General features: G+C 38.0%; 1 protein-coding gene across 3 annotated transcripts in view; it reads right to left on the bottom strand.

Annotated features, from left to right (window-relative positions):
- Window positions 1-2,548: 2,548 nt before the first annotated feature.
- PRKACB (protein kinase cAMP-activated catalytic subunit beta) overlaps window positions 2,549-19,671 on the bottom strand; it is a 38,716-nt gene continuing 21,593 nt past the window's right edge. For all 3 annotated transcript variants that reach the window (XM_075710253.1, XM_075710255.1, XM_075710254.1), the window contains exons 4-10: window positions 18,939-19,037; window positions 17,822-17,904; window positions 17,150-17,276; window positions 14,775-14,870; window positions 13,172-13,294; window positions 10,297-10,461; window positions 2,549-5,363 (exon numbers count right to left, since the gene is read on the bottom strand). In XM_075710253.1, coding sequence (XP_075566368.1) covers window positions 5,238-5,363; window positions 10,297-10,461; window positions 13,172-13,294; window positions 14,775-14,870; window positions 17,150-17,276; window positions 17,822-17,904; window positions 18,939-19,037 — 819 coding nt within the window. In that variant the 3' untranslated portion in view covers window positions 2,549-5,237. The remainder of the gene's footprint in view (window positions 5,364-10,296; window positions 10,462-13,171; window positions 13,295-14,774; window positions 14,871-17,149; window positions 17,277-17,821; window positions 17,905-18,938; window positions 19,038-19,671) is intronic.

Genomic DNA, 19,671 nt, shown 5'->3' with positions numbered 1-19,671 from the left:
ACACTTCCCATAGAAGACGGTGCTTGTGATATTGCTGTGTAGACCATAGCATTGATATGCCACTAAATGTCATTGAGAAAGTGTTGGATTTTTTTTTTTTTAATGTAATCAAATTATCTTGATGTTGGAAGAATTTCAGAAAGTTAATGAAGCCTTTCCAGCACTCCACTTTTCTCTTTATTGCACTAACCACCAGTATTTCTTCTTGTAACTGACTGGACACGTACTGCACTACATGCCAGGCTGCTGAGACCTTGCTCCATTTGAGCCAATGCACCTACAGCTGCGTCCTTCCCCACCTTTCACAGCATCTTGGAAGCAAAGGCAAAGGAAGAAGTCTCTGACCTCTACCTCCCAGCAAAGGAAAACATCTGGGTTTTTTGTTATGTATGGGAACAGATCACTGACCTCCATCCTCAAACTCCAACTACAACCACCTTTCCATCCCAAAGAGCTTTTGTGCTGCAACCATGTCCACGTGTTGGGTGAAGAGTTTATCTTGTCCTTAGCAAAGATGCCTCAGTCAGGCTGCTTCTCAACACAAAAAGCAGGATTTGCAATTAGATACTAGATTGCTACTGTGTAATCTATCAAAATCTAAATCTTGCAAGCTGAGCACTAATAAGGAATGTGCCAGTTTGTCACTGCGCCTTTCTTACACGCTTCTGAGCAGGAGAGAATGCAAATGAACACCACAAGTACATTGCTTTCAAAATTTAAAGCAAAGAGCCAAGTAAACACAATTTGTAGAAACACATTTTTGCAAAACATATTTGACCCTCTGAGGGAGGGAACAGGACAACGAGACCGTAAGGATTTTAAAGAAAATTTTACTGGCTTTGAAATAGACTATTGGGAACTCATCCCAGTGATTTCATGGAAACCTCAAGCTGCTGTTATCCCACTGAGGTAGGAACTTTTTGTAGTAGTGAATTATAAACATAAACTAAAGTTTCAATATATGCAAGTTTCCTTCAGGCAGGCATCCCTTATTGTAGTATATATATAAAAAAAAAACCCCAAACCAAAACAAACACCAACAACAAAAGGTCAAAATGTGACTAGACCTCAAATTTAATTCCAACTTTTATTCATCATCACATTCAAAAGTTAGGAAGGGAAGCTATCTTGAGATCCTATCTTGCCCCAAGATACCTGTCTTACCCTCCTAAAAAACCTCAACACTTTATGTAATTCCTATCTACGATGACAAATATTTACTAGAAGACATTTAAACATCCCCACGGAGCTCTAACCCTTTTACTGGAAGCGATCACTGTCCAGCCTGCTATTAGACACTCATAATTTACCCCTTCTGTCAGAGGCCTCAAATCAGTTGATTCCTCAAGCTGTCAATTAAAAACATTTTTAAAATGTGTGCAAGACACTTACAAAACTATGATGGTCATCCAATTTTTTTTTTTTGTCAAACACATCCAGATCAACTACACACACCCCAGCTGGACAATGGAATTGCCTTTTTACCAGTTCCTTATGGAATGGTTCTCAAATTCTTATCTGGGATAGGTCTTCCTTACACACGGCAAATTAGAAGAATAACAGATTTGAATGACACCTTCAGATCTGCTGCTCGACATGCTGTGTTTGCACAGGAGCTCTAGTAAAAGCAGAAGACAATCTTTTTGCAGTGTCCTAGCTCAGCTTTAGAAAAAGTACAAAGGTCTTTAAAACGTAATATAGCGTTTGTACTACGAACCCAAGACCACCACACACCCAGTCAGTAGGCGTACAGCAGCAGAAGCACAGAGGCTGAAGCTCCGCTCGGAAAGCGGGACGAGGGCGGGGAGCTGCGTTACAGGGAGCAGGTACCAGAGCCTCTCCGAACACCACTTGCAGAAAAAGCCCCAAGACAGACAATGCCAAGACCATGAACAGTCTTTACTTCTATCAGTTGTTTCACAGCACAATGAGACACAGCACAAAGTTTGTACAGCGGGATCTGCAGACAGTTTAAAACCAGGCAATTATCTTTAAATAAAAAGCATCGAGTCTGAATGTGAAAATATGAAGACAAACAATATTGCAGCTAATGATCACCTCGCTTGCCTTTGATTGTCTAAGAAGTCCAACTCAGTGACTTCTCATAGCGCCTTGGACGTTCTCCACGCCATCTTCTCCAAACACCCTAGTTAGTGTAAAGCTTAACGGGTCCCAACTAATATGTGCAGTATGTTTCATAACCTTCTCCTCTTGCCTTCAAACCCTGTTTGCAGTGTGTGGGGAGATGCAACGACTCTCATCATACAACATTCTGATTCACAAAGAAGCAGCATGAGTGTTGTACATAATTTAATTTGCACTTCCGTATATAAATGTTTACTATATTGCACACTATTGCAGCACTTAAAAACATCTAATTATTTGCAAAAATTAGTAAAATACTTTAAAGGATTTAAAAATAAGGGTTTTAATGCAACTGACAAGATAATAAAAAAGCAATTTACTTAATGAGATACAATCCTTTATGTTGGAAATGAAAGTTACATACAACTAGAGTACAATTAAAATATACCATATAGTTCAACACTTAATTCCTCAAATGTGTAAAATTAACAAGCTTCTACTGTCATAGATATACAATTTTTCCATATTGTGAAAAGGATTTTTCAAATTAAATACAGGTAACATAATATTCTGTTGTTATATTTTATGACTGTGTTTAAATGAGAGGGTTGTATAATACTCACATTGTCAAATGTACTCACTAATGCCTTGGAAATTGCACACTTCCCCTCCTTTTCCAAAATAGAATCTCATTTCCATACTGAAGTCTATTATGCCATATTGGAAAAGTATTTTACTTTCTAACAGGATTTTCATAAAATTAAAAAATAGCATAATATCATGGCATTCAGATGACTTTTCCACTTATGCCCATGTAGCATTTAATCTGGATATCAGACAGACATGTCAGAACCAATTTCCTAGACTTTTGTCTTATTGTACACGCAAGATGAATGATTACAGTATTTTACAAAACAGAAAAATCTCTGAACCTTACTAGGATTATAAATGTAATGATTAAAAATTAAAATCATAACAGAATCAAATTGTGATCTCCAACATTTATTAAAATCTTTTAAAGTTCATAAACGACAACAAAGTTACTGTAGAATTTATCGCATACAGCTAGCATACAGCAGCATGTCCTTGGTCTAAATGAAATACAAAAGATTTTAACATTTTCATACAAAGGATTTCTTTAAATTTATTATTGTGACGATATATCTTTGTTACATAAAATTTGCTACAGCAAAGTATCTTATACTTTTCTTGCACATATGTAAATATGGGTGGACAAAGACTGCATTCAGTGTCAGCCTCCTAATGACGTTGTGCAAAAATGCTCAACAACCTAAACATACAGAATGTTGGATGGTACGTCTCATACTCTTTTGCAAAATGTCTACAAAGGCTTTTCTTAAAGGAGTGTCATACAGATTAAAAGGAAGGAATGCCAGCGGTTTATTTGCACTGACATTCAAACAAACACAATGGCTACGTATCAATATAGCTCATTTCTTTTTAAAAACAATTCATCCTTGTATGCATGTAAATTTATCATAAAATATGAGTCTCATTTAAACTGTTTAGATGTGCTGTTTTAAGACAGGTCGCCGAGACAGCCAGAATCAAGTGTACAAATAAAACTACTATGAGTAAGTTTAAAAGCAACCCCCAAAAAAGTGCTGAGCCACTGATTATTAACATTGAAATAAATGTGTAAAAGTGCCCAAAGCTAGCACATGGTAGCAATACCTTTTAAGTCAGTTGGTGAGAGTATACAAAACATAATTAAGCCCAAATACTTGTATCTGTGTGACCATACATTCTGTTTGATTGCAAGAAAGTAGGTTAGAAATGAAGACACAACGCAACTAAAATAAACCCAGCTGTTGCAGTTTTTAAACTTTGTCTCTTTTCTTCGTGAATGAAGTGCTGTAATTAAAAAGAAAATGATTGTAGCAGTACTCCATCCTCAGTTTACTAATATAGTATACCAGAATAAAAACTTGGCAATAACCTCTTATTCTTAACAGCTAACAAAAAATAACCGTGTTCATCCAGCGATGCATCTAGAACATTATTTTGCATTTGCTAAACCATTTTTCATAGCTAATGGCAGAGCGCATTTTGCTTTTTGTGGTGTGGTGGTTTTTATTTTAATGGATGCCTTTTTTGATCAAAAAAGGCTCAAACCAAGGAATACTTCGGGAGCCCAAACACTGGCTTTTTTTTTTTAAAGAAAAAAAAAAAAAAAAAAGGAAAATGTGAATCAAAATGAATCATATTCTCTACAATACTGACCAAAACTTCCTTTATGAGTTTAGGGTTCATGTTCTTAAAAAAGCCATTTCATACCTGCCAACTGAAATGCTGGTAAGTTGACTTGGTTAAATATGGTCCAAAATCCAGACCAGGTGGAATTACTCCCTCTCACGAGACTGTAAGCTTTCCATGGTACAGTCTGGTTATGGCAATTTACCTACTGCCTAGGTGGGAAGTACAAAGGAAGGAGGCAGTGACGAAAACTGCAGGGATGTAGAAAACCAAGGCACGGGGTCTAGCTACTGTCCCCTACTTAAGCCACCCAATTTATTCTACTGAATTTTGGTCAGTCTCCAGGAAGAAATGTTTTAAAGTTAATTTAGCAGACATTTATATGGCGATAAATACTACCTTCAAAAATGCTAAAAATGTTGGCTAGGTTTAGTCTGAGCTACTAAAAAATTATTATAAATTGTAGCATCAGACACAAGACAGACAAGAATTATTGGCTGGCACAGACTAGAAGCAACATTTATCTTTCACTTCAGTCTAAATCACACTAGCTGCAACACCTTCCATTTCACTCACACAAATAATACATTATTCAAAATAAAATGGAGCATTCTTGGGTAAAAAACTACTTCATTTTAAAGGGGGAAAATGAACAATACACAGAAACAAAGAACGACAGAAACCAAAGTTAAGTAGGAAAGTGGTCTATTATTCTGTGTTACTGCACAAACAGTGCTTGCTTAATTGTGCCTAGTTAGAAGGGTTGGTGCAAACTGCACACATGGAAGATGGCAATAAAGACCTCAGTCAGCTTTGTGGAATGAAGTAACTAGGTAACTGTTTTGACATATGATGGTCTCAGCTCCACCTCATCTGTTAACAGAGTGCAAAGATCCCAATGTGAGCCCTGATGTCATCTTGTCCTCTTACTCCTACTAAAAATCAGCAAATTCTTTTGCACATTTTTCTGTTAGAGACGCACGAATATCTTCTTCTTCATAGTCATCAAAGTTGCTGGTATCTCCAGGGCCTCTGCACTTTGGTATGAACGGAGCTTCTACCTGTATTTGGGGGGAGAAAAAGGCACATGAAATATTATTAGCCTAATAGCTTTAGATTTAACACCGTGATAACAAGCACAACAATATTCCCATTACTCCTCAAATCCTGCCAAGAAACCAGACATTACGGTGAACCAACTTAAAGTAGTGCCATGTAAATAAAACCAGCCTAAAAAGGTGCAGGCCTAGGTGTATGAACCTAAGTTGAAAATGGCTACTCTCTCAGACAAACAGGAATAAAAAAACTACTTCCACTTCAAAACAAAGCTTAGCTCTCTTCTCACAGAAAAGACCCCGCTCTCAGCTCACCAGCTGTGTGGTGTGGCTCCCAGCGTGGTGAGGGCTGCATGTAACAGTCGCACGGTCATGGCCGAAGCGGAGAAGTAGATTGATTGCCATCAACACTACTCAAAAATCTCAGGGCTGTTTGGAACCCCTCTCCTCCTACTTACCAACAATCCTCTATTTCCAAATGAAAACTAACCTAATACAAGTTTAAAACAATTTGTTCTGCATGTCCTACGAAGTCGCTCCTAGAACATGCCTGTGAGAAGTGAAAGCCTTCTCAAAACTTAGGCCACAACTGAGAGACAAGTAATGACTTGAAGGGCTCACTAAAAGATTGTACAGAAAGCCAGTGCAGCTCTAATTAATGATGGAAACCCCCTTCTAGTAAAGGCTGCCTGCATACCCTCTCCAATGCACATATATACTCAATTAGCCTTGAGATTCAGTGCATCTCATGTTGGCCAAGGCAGCCAGCAGCATCCTGGCTTGTGTCAGGAATAGTGTGGCCAGCAGGAGCAGGGCAGTGATCGTCCCCCTGTACTTGGCACTGGTGAGGCCGCACCTGGAATACTGTGTCCAGTTTTGGGCCCCTCAGTACAAGAAAGACATTGAGGTGCTGGAGCGTGTCCAGAGAAGGGCAACGAAGCTGGTGAAGGCTCTGGAGCACAAGTCCTGTGAGGAGCGGCTGAGGGAACTGGGGTTGTTTAGTCTGGAGAAGAGGAGGCTGAGGGGAGACCTTATCGCTCTCTACAACTACCTGAAAGGAGGTTGTGGTGAGGTGGGTGTTGGTCTCTTCTCCCAGGTAACTAGCGATAGGACAAGAGGAAATTGGCTCAAGCTGCGTCAGGGGAGGTTTAGATTGGATATTAGGAAAAATTTCTTCATGGAAAGGGTAGTCAAGCATTGGACCAGGCTGCCCAGAGAGGTGGTGGAGTCCCCATCCCTGGAAGTGCTCAAAAAAACAGGTAGACGTGGCACTTTGGGACATGGTTTAGTAGGCATGGTGGTGTTGGGTTGATGGTTGGACTGGTGATCTTAGAGAACCTTTCCAATCTTAATGATTCCTAGTTTTTAGTTTCATTATAAATAATCCAGCCACCAAGCCAGGAAACACGAAATTGCTACTCTACCCTGAATTGGTTTAGTGGTGGACTTGGTAGTGTTAGGTTAATGGTTGGATTTGATGATCTTAAAGGTCTTTTCCAACCTAAACGATTCTATGATTCTAAGACATTCACATTCAGGTATTGGAATCAGTCATTTTCCAGGATGCCCTTAACTGCTGCTTCTTAAATTTGAAGGAACCTGCAGCTTTTTGAGGTTGACCTTAAAGATAAAAGCCTTGGGTCTGGCTACAACTTAACAGTCTTTTTCTGTCCCAATTAGTGCACTTCAGCCTCTACTCATCTTGGAAGTTAAACTAAAGATGACCTTAAATCAAGATACTGGTCTGCACAGGGACATACCTGCATTTTTAAAGGCTAACAGCTCATGCTGTCCCTACCAGCCAGGGAAAAAAAAATAAAGAAAAAACAAAGTTGTTCACAACTTGTGGACACTGAAATGCTATTTTAGGGAACAGACTACTAAATTCCACCTTCACTTAGCTAATATTAATTCAAACCTTAATCATTCTAGTCTATCACACCTCATAAAGTTCAGTATTAAGCTTAATTGCTTTTTAAAATAACTTAAATTCTACAATCAACTGCATGCTGAAAGAAGGAATAAGCAGTGTTTGGGGTAGGTGGGAGGCAATTATGAAGAATGGATGGTACGGAAGGGACCAGAGAGAACGGAAGACCAAGAAGGAGAGATACTCTACTGAAACAGGTCTAGGACAAACTGGAATTGGGGGCATGATTATCAGTACTGCATTCCCCTTTTTCATTTGACAGGTGCCTGATTTAGCCACCTTTACGGTAAGCAAAGTTATAGCAGAATTATTGAGGTGATGCAAATTTAAACCTGGAAATGCAAGGTAATCAGAGAAGTCTCTCTCTCTAGGACGTCCCAAGGAGTATGTGTGCCAGAGGCAGCACGGTGGGGAGACAGATAAGCAGGGCAGGCATGGCTCCAGCTGAGGCAGGGGATCAGATCGCACTGTGCAACCACGGCACTGCTCAGTGCTCCGGGGAGATTACTGATATATGTGTGTGTGTGTAAATCAGTAAATTAAAGCGGTACAGCACAGACTAATACCAATTAAACTCTGCCAACTTTGGGTGATAACACTATACACCTGCAAGAAATAACACTAACTTTCTGCATTTATAGACTGCTACAGTTGTCACATGTGTATCCTTTTTTTTTTGCCCTAAACCAATATGTGTTTAGGTGATTATCCTGAGAGAATACATAGTCTGTGCACATACCTAGCCTACAAAGCCACGCATTTACCACTACCTGAATTCTGTCTCCGTGTCTGCTCAAATTGATTTTCAATTACTTCCTTACAACAAAGCTCAGAGCACAAGAAGTATCTTATTTACTGTTGGAATTTTAGAACACGTTCAAATGAGATGCATCAGACTTTTTCCTATTATCTTCACTAAGGAAATCGCTAAAAAGAGATTGCAGGAGCTAGCACTGGTTCATAGTAGAAATACCTGTTTGGCCCTAAGTACAACCGTGTTATCAGGCAGCATTTTAATAAACAGCTACACAAACACACAAAGAAAACAAGACTTGATCTTATCTGAAATATTAAGTAATTGACTGGTTCACTTATGACTGTAGCATAACACATTATTCACATTACATTAGCTGCCAAGGAACACTACGTTTATTCAGGAAAATATATGCTGTGGTAACAGCCGCTGTGAAAAGCTGGTATAAACCCAAAGTTTAGAGCTGTATTTCTATGACTGTTTAAATGATATTACAATCCATGCCGTTCTTTCAGACCCTTAGTATTATTTATTCCTTGTACTTAGAAACTTCAAGCTTACTCAGCATCAGTTTTCACAATCCTTTAAAACTAGTAATAGCTATTCTGACTGTACTACTAGTTCACGTTCTAAAATATTTCTTGTTTCTGTGAAAGTAATTCTCTGCAGCAGTGCACTAGCAATGCTAAGAATATTTAGCACGCTATTAAAACACCTGATTTAATATTATGGGGCCTGGGTGTCCCCAGACAACATACTGGGGAATGCAGCTCAGTGCATATAAAACTGCCTTGTAAACAGGCATTAAGAAAGCAAAGAACAGATAATTACCATTCTGCAATGGGGAATCTTTTCTTAAAACATCTATACTTAATACAAAGAATACAAGATGTGTTAATTGTACCCTGTCTTCTAGTAATTAATACATTAGTGAATACAACAACAACTGTACCGTCAGTTTCTGTAGCCAAACAACCAGTTTCTTTTTAGAAACTATTGTCAGTATTTAGGTTTGGCCTTTAAAATACTGCTGTTACAGCAGCAAGTTGATGCCTCTATAATCAAGACCGTTAGCATTTCAACAATGTAAACCAATTCCCTGAAATGGTATCGCTTGACTCTAACCTTTATACCAGTATCTAGACAAAATTATTTCTCCACCTGAGTCTTCTGGGACATCACCGATGAAGTTATTTTAGTCTTTTATTGTTGTCTATTGAGAAACCAAGAATTCAGAGGTTGCGCTTAAGAGAGAAATAATTTCTTAGGCATCTGCTTTTAGGAGCTCACTGATCTACAGATATTTAACTTTGACTCTACCTCGAAGGGGAGAGGGAGCTTTGGAGCTACTGGAAGACAGACCTAGACTGAATTGCCACCATCCTCATCTCCCTCCCCAGTTTCCTCTCCTAGCTCTGCTTCATTCCTCCTGGCAGCCACTCATGTGCACCTCTCAAACCCACAACGTTAATGGCCGCTCATGCTCTGAAAATATTCTCAATTCTCTCTGTTGCTTTCATTCGTGTGCAAGCCTGAAGTTCATAGTGCAAACTGGGCACGGACTTTCTAAAAACCACATTGCAAGTTACGTTGGTCAGGCAGGGCTAGAAAACCATTCTAAAAAGACGCCAGAAAACAGCATTCAGCAGGGCCTTCTCCATTACTGCAGCTTACGGAACTGCAGTCAATTGAACTGTAGTGTCAGAAGGCAAAAACTCCTCAGTAGACACTGAGGACTGAGTGGACACTCCCTACATCTGATCCTGTCCCAGTCACAGATTAAGCGAGAGCGAGAAGGAGGGAGCGTACTTCTTCAGTAGAAAAAGAAAAGCTCTGGCTTTGGCTAGAGCTCCTCCACACTGAAGCACAGCCTGACTGCTAAGAACTAGCTGGAAAGGAAAACAGATTCCTCTCTGCTGTGGAGGCGTATTTATAGATGCCACTATAGCAGGGGTTAAATAAAAAGCGAGAGGCAGGAGATGGCTCATTCTGAGATATTCCAGAAATAGACCAAAGCACAACACGTGTTAGGAGAATAGGAATGTACGTGAAGGTCCAGGATAAAATACCAACAAGAAACAAAGATAATTCAATCAATATAAACTCTTCAGTGTGTTAAAGATTAAACTATTTTCACCTTTTCTTAGTTTAATTAAAAGTGACAGATTTAGGAAAGGAAAAATAAGCAAAATAATTAGAAATTTTACTTCAGCCCCTTAAAGAGCTGTAGTAGTTTGGATCAGGAGGGGTCCTACCTTTCTCTGATAAATGGCAATCCAATCTGTAGTTGCAAACCACTTGTGATTCTTTATGTCATTTACACCATTCTTGAGATTTCCATATCGTTTGGTCAAATCTACCTGGAGTAAATTTCTTAGAAGATCCTTTAGGTCTGAACTGAAGTGTGACGGGAACCTTACCTGAAAATATACGTTCACAACATGAAAAAACAATATACAAATTTGATTCTTCCCCCTGTGAAGTAAAACAACATTCACACAAAAGAAACACTGGGGCCATCTTCTGTTCTTCCTCTAAAAACAAATCAAGTAGGAATGCATGAAAATAGAGATGATTATTGTTGCACATGTAGTTCTGTTGCACAGAGCCTCTATCAGTAGCACTACCGTGTGCACCTACCATTTTTTGAACTGAAAGTTTCTAGATCTGAGGAGAAATATTAACTTAATGTAATAATGATAAAAAAAGCTAAATTTAACTCTGTGTCTCACCAACACATCATCATCTCAAGGCATTCTCAACTATTTTCTAGGGACAAATTTTTAGATTATATTTTATATATACATAGACACACACACATGTACATGGGAGATACAGTATAGTATAGCATATATACACAAATATACAGGATATAAATATACAGATATGCTCTGAAATAATGAACATTCAGCAATCATACATGAAAATTCAATCTGGAACTTTACGCTGTACTGTAATCCGTTTCTGATAACTAAATACACCAACATCAAAAGTCTTACATAAATAACACAGCACTATTTGAAGACAGCACATGAGTGACTTGCCAATACAATTAATTCAAACCTGGCTAAGAAATATTTCAAGATGATTTATGGGATGTAATTACATAGGGCTGTTTACATAGGTAAAGCAAAAGATCTACTGACAGCATTTGAGATGGAAGAGAGAAGGAAGGGGAAAAGAACAGGCAGAAAGTTGTATTTGTCCTGCCCAGTCTCAGCGTTTGACACGCCCTATATTCAGCTGATCAGTTATGACATAAATGCAGAACATGGAATTATTGAACATAAAAACATGTTGCGAAATCAAGAGGTCTGACAATCAAGGGCACTGCTTCAGTCTACCTGTCAATATGGCTCTATTGCAGTAGACAAAAAATTCACAGGTTTTAATGAATGTAATAGCTAGCCAGCCGAGAAGTAAGGAAATATTAACTCCATTTTTTAAGCAGAGAACTAAGTGCATGAGGTAGATTAAAGGAAAGACTTAAGGTTATAAGGGAAACATACTGCTAGCTGAGAACTGAATATTAGAGTTTCCAGAGTTCAAGTCCAGGGCTGTTTCTGCAACCATCCATCCATGGACTCAGTAAAAAAGGTAGATGATCAACAATACAAAATGTCAAGCAAATTAGATACAACTGAAAAAAATGCCCAAGTTTTTTTTTTAGTTTAGAAGATAAATATTTCTTTAAAAATATATCTTTGTAAATTAATTTCCACATATTCATGAAGACAGCTGAAGGGTCATAGTATTACAGCTTTTCTAAGAGCAACCACCTTCTTGATTTAAGTAAGGTCCTGGACAGGAATCAGTCTCCCTGCCACGTACCAAAGGGCCTACTGAGGCACTCCCCTTGATTAGAATTACAGAAGTACGTAAGGTGTGGCACAGCACGTGTTTATGTAAGGACAAAGAAGAGAAAAACCATGACAACTCAAGTGAGCACAATGAAACATGAAGAGACAACACTGGCTGGCAGGAGAAACAACAGAATAACACAAAAATGTGATCATCTGGCACACTAAGAGATACTCATGAAAAATAAAACGGGAAAGTTGGAAACACTTTTTAAAAATTTTATATAACAATGAAAGCTGAACAGATTAGACATGTCTTGGAACTACAGGACTGCAGGAGTAAAGAAACCCACTACGAATTAAGGAAACTCTTGAGAGCTTCTCAAAAGCTGCAAAAAATATTTCTAGAAAAGAGAATAGCTAGGCAAGTTAAGCATACAGCTAAATAGTTGTTAAGAGTTGTTGGATCATTTTTATCCAAGCATAAAAGGATATAATACCACATTGCCTGTAATTTTAATAACTTGCATTTGAATTTGAAGGCAGGGAACAGATTTTTAAAACTTTCATTTTTAATATTGCTGTAACAATGTCTGTACTTAAGAAGTTGTGCTGGTTTTGGTTGGGGTAGAGTTAATTTTCTTCATAGTAGCTAGTATGGGGCTATGGTTTGGATTTGTGCTGGAAACAGTGTTGATAACACAGGGATGTTTTAGTTGTTGCTGAGCAGTGCTCACACAGAGTCAAGGCCTTTTCTGCTCCTCACCCCACCCCAGCAGCGAGCAGGCTGGGGGGCACAAGGAGTTGGGAGGGGACACAGCCGGGACAGCTGACCCCAACTGACCCAAGAGATATTCCACACTATGACATCATGCTCAGCATATAGAGCTGGGGGAAGAAAACGGAAGGCGGGGGATGTTTGGAGTGATGGTGTTTGTCTTCCCAAGTAACCATTACGTGTGATGGAACCCTGCTTTCCTGGAGATGGATGAACACCTACGTGCCCATGGGGAGCAGGGAATGAATTCTTTGTTTTGCTTTGCTTGTGTGCGCAACTTTTGCTTTACCTATGAAACTGTCTTTATCTCAACCCATGAGTTTTCTCACTTTTCTCATCCCACTGGCACGGAGTGAGCGAGCGGCTGTGTGGGCCTTAGTCGCTAGCTGGGGTTAAACCATGACAGAAGTATACATTACAAACTTTCCCATATTCTTTCTAAATTGCTCACTGTCTAGTAGCCTGTAAATTCTGCATCCACTCCACACAAAAACACAGGTTCTGCAAAGACAAACAACTGCATTTGCGGAAACACACAGAACCTTCACTCACTTTGCCAGACACAATCTTCTCATAAATTTGAATGGGCTGATCTGCAAAGAATGGGGGATATCCAGCTGCCATTTCATAGATTAACACTCCTAATGCCCACCAATCCACTGCCTTGTTGTAACCCTGGATAAAATGAGAAACACCACTGTTAGTACATCTCTAACATAGTTTACGATTTTCAATGTATATCTATGGAATACAAAGAAAGCTTGTTTAATACAGGACTTAGAACCTAGTTCAAACCAAACCGAAGCTCAGAGATTCCAACAGCAATATACTCAAAACCTAATACAGTGATGGCGGTGAATCAGCGATGAAAGCGAAACATTTTGCACACATTCCTGTGCTGAGTTTCAGTGATGTCTTTACAGTGATGTCTTTACACTGATGTGATAAGACTCCCTAAGTGACAGAAATAGGCACAATTTAGTTATTTAAAATCAAAATAATCTTGTTACAGAATGATTGAAACTTCTTTCAAAGCTTAGGGAAATGTCATTAAATATAACCACACTTCCTATATTGTATACCATCATCTTTTTGCTTGATTATCTGCATTTCAGAATATTCATTTTCATATTTAGTAAACTAGCTACAAGAGCTTAAAAGTTTAGTTAGTTAGCTGTCATAGAGTCATCTACCATCTGATCTTTAAAGCCTGAACATAAAATCATTAGTAAATCCTATATAATACTAAAAAGACAGAAAACCCCACCAACTTTATGTGTTTTCTCCGAGATCTTTTACAAAGCTCAGGGCTAAGACTCAGTCTTTCCTGAAAAATCTACTATGAAGAATTTGTAGTAGACACATTGCAATTTCTTCTGCTGCTTTAGCTGCATAAGGGCAAAAAAGCTGCAAATAACGAACATTTTCTCCCCAAATAGAAGAATTTTCCATTTACTTTTAAAGACCTGCAAAGGGTATTTAATTAAACCACATACAAAATGCATAATTTAACATGATGCATTATGATTGTTTATATTATAAGCAGTTCCACAAACTATAAGGATACCTTTCCTTTGCAGAACATGAAGGGCTACAGTTGAACAGCTGTATGATAAATAAGATTTCTTCTATGTTCAAACACTTAGTGCAAGTACTAGACACAAACTGATCAATGGTAAGCTTAGACTTTATGTGTGAAACCAGTGGCTTGTCATGTTTGATTTCATGTAAAGTGCCTTAAGTCTGAAACACTCTGTAACTAGTTACTTAATGACTCCTGATTCATCCAATATGCAGTTCTTGTTACCTCTGGAGCTCCTGTTCTGGTCTGTTAACACTTCAGAATGTAGTCACTCAGATCTGCTGTTCTGGTAAGGATGCTAGTTAAATAACCTAACTACAGATTCTTTAAATCCCTTTTTCCCCTCACAAGTTACATGGCAAGCGTATGTGAAAAACCCTGCTTTGGAGTAAGTTTTAGCATACTAAAAAGATATTACAATGCAACGATTGCATTTTGTGTAATTCCTAAAGAGCTGACTAGTCAAGATTTGATTTTTGGAAGTATCAGCAATTGTTTACCCCTTGGAGTTTAATAATTAGGTGACAAATTTTAATTGCTTCAAATACACGGCTGAATAACAAGACAAAGTACCTTGCTGAGAATTATTTCAGGTGCCAGGTATTCTGGAGTCCCACATAACGTCCAAGTTCTTCCTTTTACTCTTTTTGCAAAGCCAAAGTCCGTGACCTGTCATCAGAAGAAATAAATTGACTATAAGTGCATTTCTACAAAGAAATTTAAAATTAAGTATTTTTTGAAATATTTTGGATAGCTATTTTATACAGAGGAAAAACCTGTTTCTCAAATCACATAGTATCATAAAGTCAGATGTACCGTTAGCAGCCAGTCCTTCTGATACTTCTAATTCAGATAGATAAAAGGTTTCTTGTGAAAAAATTAATAAATAACACAAAATACGTATTTTCGCCCTGACATAAGCTTCTATTTATAATTTAAAAAAATCAGTGGGAACTATGGCTTACTAATCTTCCACATGTATGGCAATTACATTAATCATTTTTCTTATACTTTTCACATCAGACTGTTTATACTGCTGAAAGTTTGAAGAACATGAATATGAACAAGATATTTATCTTTTCCTTTATTTAACAAATAAATGAATTGCAAAAAAGGTCAAGATATCCGCCAGCCTTGTAAATTTAGAATTTTATTGCCTAAGCGTATAAAGGTTATATGTAAAATTAGTGTGGGAATAAGACAACATAAAAGAGGTCTTCCAGTAACTTCTGATTCTGAGTATCTTTGAAAGCATCACCAGAGTCAAGCTTGTTTATTTGAGGACTGTGGGGGAAATGCAGCAGTAACTGTATTCACAAATGGCAAGTTCTTGGCCATTATAAATTCTTCATTCCACTGGTCATGTTTTCTGCAGTAAGTTTTCAGAACTCTGTATGCAATATCATCCTCTCTGTGATTTTTCCTGGACCGTATTGTGGAATATGTACGGAAGCCAGGGAGTTACATGTGAAATTCTGGGATCAGCTTCAAGCTATCAAGTCTATGCTTGTTTGGGGATCCATTTCTTTTGTTTCCTCCTTCTTGGTATCATTTTCAACCCATTCCCTGAGAAAACATACTATACCACAATGATAATCATTGCCAGTTATACAATAACCTGTGCTGATGTTTCTGATACACTAGTGTCACAATTAAACAAGCCAAACTCCAAACTACCGAGGCAGCTGTTGCTTCATTTTTGGTAGAAGCAACAGCAATCACAGCTGGAACTGAACAGAGAGGGTAAGGTGCTGACTAGACAGACCTGCTTCAGTCAGCAAAGAAACATTTCTGTTTGTGAATGCACATCAGTCTACCTAAGAGGAATACACTGCAGACATGGGACAAATGGCAATGGCTTTAAAATTCAGAAAGAATACTAATGGGGTTTCTAAACAAAATTTAGTTGGAGCCGCAATATCAGCAATGAACACAACCCCCCCCCCCTCTGTTCAGAAGCAGAAGTGAACCAACCTCACATGGGAAGAGTGACCGCTGGACCCATTATCATTTGCAGTTTGCCCGCCATCACAAGAACAGACTGTTGCATATAGAGAGTTGGCAATTCTGGAGTAAGCTGTTCATAGCTTTACATTAACGGTGCTCCCCAACCACGTTAATAGAACCTGTATTTCTCTTCTCCCTGCAGTGTTATTTCATTCTCCATGCAAAATTATTTTACAGTTATAAACAACGTAAGATATGAATCCTTTCCACTTCTCTCGAACATTTTTATTATGTATTTTCCTGTTAGATTCCGCTATGGCAAAAGGTGACACAATGAGGAAAGAAGAGCTGCTATAGTTTAAGGACTGCAAAGCATTGCAGAGTGCTTGCTGCTGTACCCCACCTTCCCATTTAGATCAAAAACGTTAAGAGCTAAAAGGAAGATGAGGAGGTGCTGTGAGAGGCTGTTGTAAAACCAAAGTCGTCATTTGCAGCGCTGCAATTCTGATCTCAACTCAGCTCTTACTCCAGATGTGCTGAGAAGGTTAGGACCCTCCAAGGGTGGGATTCATCTGACTGAAATTAAGTACTATAGTGTCAGTGTTGACATCTAAGCTGGTTATCCTCAGCTACTTATATAGACAATGCAGAGAACCAGGCATTTCAGGGCACCTTTCATCTTGTTCTAGGGCAGACGTATAAAATAGGTCAGATGAACAGAGCCATGTAATCACCTACTTCTCACCACAGACCCCAAGGGAAACCTTGACAACTCACTCAACTGTCAACAGCTCCACTGCGCATACTTAATTTTAGTCAGAGGAAGTACAATCCAATGGTTTTAACCATTACTAAGCAGCAGGGCATTTTAATGCTCCCTGAATACATGCTAACATGCCAACCAGCTTCAGACTGTTTATTCTAAACACATTTGCTAGAATTACCTAAGCCTACACTGTACGACAAGACTCCACTCCCTAAATATATGAAGAATATCATACCTGGATGTATCCTTGCTGATCAATTAAAAGATTTTCAGGCTTTAGATCTCTGTAGATGAGGTCTAATGAATGGAGGTACTCAAATGTTAGCACTATCTGAGCTGCATAAAACCGTGCATGTGGTTCACTGTGAAGAATTAAAAGAATATTAAGTACCCCAATGCTATGCTAAGATACTGAAACAACCATGTAACTGCCAGGGATAGACAAATTAAGTATCTTTTAACAGGTTCTTTTACTGTGTAACAAGGAAAAAAAAGCAAATAGCAAACAGTTTAGAATTGATACACTCATTCCCTAAATTTAATTTAAGTCTTGCAGCTAAAATACACATGCAAAAAAGATGAATGTATCCCACAATGCAGAGCTTTGGCTTTGACTTTAACTTTTACTTTTAGAAACTATCTTCAATTTCAGTGACAATATGCATAGGAATTACAAGAGTCTATCGTGCATAGACCATGAATGCCTGCATTATTAACTAACTGAAAAATAAGAAATAATTCCGAGTCTTTCACTGCCTGACTAGTTTAAGTCCACAGAAAGAGGGGTAAATTAAATGCACTTACCCCTTCAGAATTTTTTCTTCAATACTAACAACTTTTATAAAACCCTCTTCCCAAATTAGCAACATAAGCCTTTTTAAAGGAATAATATCATTAATACTCTTACCTGAACCTTCCGATTCTTCTTAGATGTGAGAACATCTCACCACCAGGAACATACTCCATTACCATGTATAAATTAGAATTGTCCTAAGGAAGCAAGTAAACACACACAAATACATTTTAGGGATGCTACAGTCTCTGTAATTCCTACATAAAGTACATTTCATTAGAAAATGAAAAATTGTAACCATCCAATGACCTTAACAAATACGAAGCAACATGGGTAGAAATTCTCAAAAAAGTGCAGACACACGTGACAAAAGAAGCATCATATACCTCAAGAAATCTATTTTAAAGTTAATTTGAATAATCAGTGAGTTCCTGACACAGAATGGTAAGTGACCTGAAGGAAGAGAGGATAAGATGCCTACTGCAAGACAAGACCTCGTGCTCTTAGAAGTTCAGAATTGACAGCCTGAGGTATTCTCGTCTCCCACAGCCCCAGCCCCAAACCTCAAAACTGTAAAGATGAAAGTAGGACACGTTTGTTCATTTTAAATGGTATTAAAAAAGGAGAGAAAAAAAAAAAAAGAGAAGGAAATATATAGAGGACAGATATCACTCTATAAATTAAAAAAATACTCAATCTCTTTACAGACTGACTAACACATACTGTCATGAAATTAGAACCGACCCTCAAAGCTCTTTCCTTTGTGGTTAAGACTGTCATTAAGACCTGCCTCAGGTATAAATCTCAAGCAAAAAATCTGCAGAGCAATAACAAATTCACCTTTCCATATGTTGGTACAGAAATACATCCTTTGATTTCTCTCAAAGACAGAACGATGCCTAAATGCTCCCTCCTGCATTTCACAAACAAAAGCCAGTTTCCTTCCAAAACAAGGGAAATCTCATAGAGTTTAGTTTAATTTATTTTTTATTTATTTGGAAATACCCTTTCAGTCATCGCCGGGTGAATTGGGGTGTGTGCAAGTGTGCATGCAAGTGCGCACGCAAGTGCAGGAACTCCTGCTCAAGACCTAGCAATAATGCCAAGTGAAGCATCTTTGAAAACAAAAATACTTAAACTATTGTACTGTAAAAGTTAAATATTTTAACATCTAAAGCTTGAGCACGTACTTCCCTGAAACCCAAACAACTACTTTCAAAATAATGATTACCTTAAAAGAATACTCCAGCTTTACAAGGAAAGGAAAGTTCACTGCTTGTAATATTCTCTTCTCATTCAGCGTGTGTTCTATTTGCTTCAGTTTGACGACCTAGGAGAGAAAAAACAATCTTCAGTTTAAGTATGACATTTTATAGTTGTTGATACATTTTTCAGTGTAAAACAATTAGTTGAAAGCAAGCTCATAACTTTACAGATAATGAAAAACCTTATGGATTACTAGTACAATAACAGCGCTGAGAAAGGATTAAGAAGCCTAATGACATTTTAAACATGCGATATGGTTTGCAGATAACTCCAGAAATAGTGTTTCTTACTACATGCTGAGTACAGAAATCAGTAAGGAAAACATCTCTTCACGTTTTCCTAAGAATTGCTTGTGTTTGTAATGGAGATACTTCTGCAGAAAGATGACAGTTCAATAAAATCCATTTGATCTTTGGACCCTTTGCTAAGAAAGGCAGGAAATTGTGTCAGACACATTTAATTATGAATTTTGTTATGCGTGAACAGGAGTAAACTGACTTATTTTATATAGCTCACACATTAGTGAGGAGAAGACTAAGGAGAATACAAATTCAAAATTATCATGCTTATAAACAATAGTTACTTCTGCCAGACCTTTCAATGGGTTTTGCTTTTCTGCTTAGCAAACCGCTCAGCACAAGTATTAAAAAAATTAAATGCTACCTTCTTGGAATCCATTATAATGTTAAGCTGCTGAC

The sequence above is a fragment of the Pelecanus crispus genome, chromosome 5 (assembly GCF_030463565.1).
Source record: "Pelecanus crispus isolate bPelCri1 chromosome 5, bPelCri1.pri, whole genome shotgun sequence".
NCBI lineage: Eukaryota > Metazoa > Chordata > Aves > Pelecaniformes > Pelecanidae > Pelecanus > Pelecanus crispus.
The sequence above is the reverse complement of the archived record's forward strand: the minus strand, read 5'-3'. Positions and strand labels throughout refer to the sequence as shown.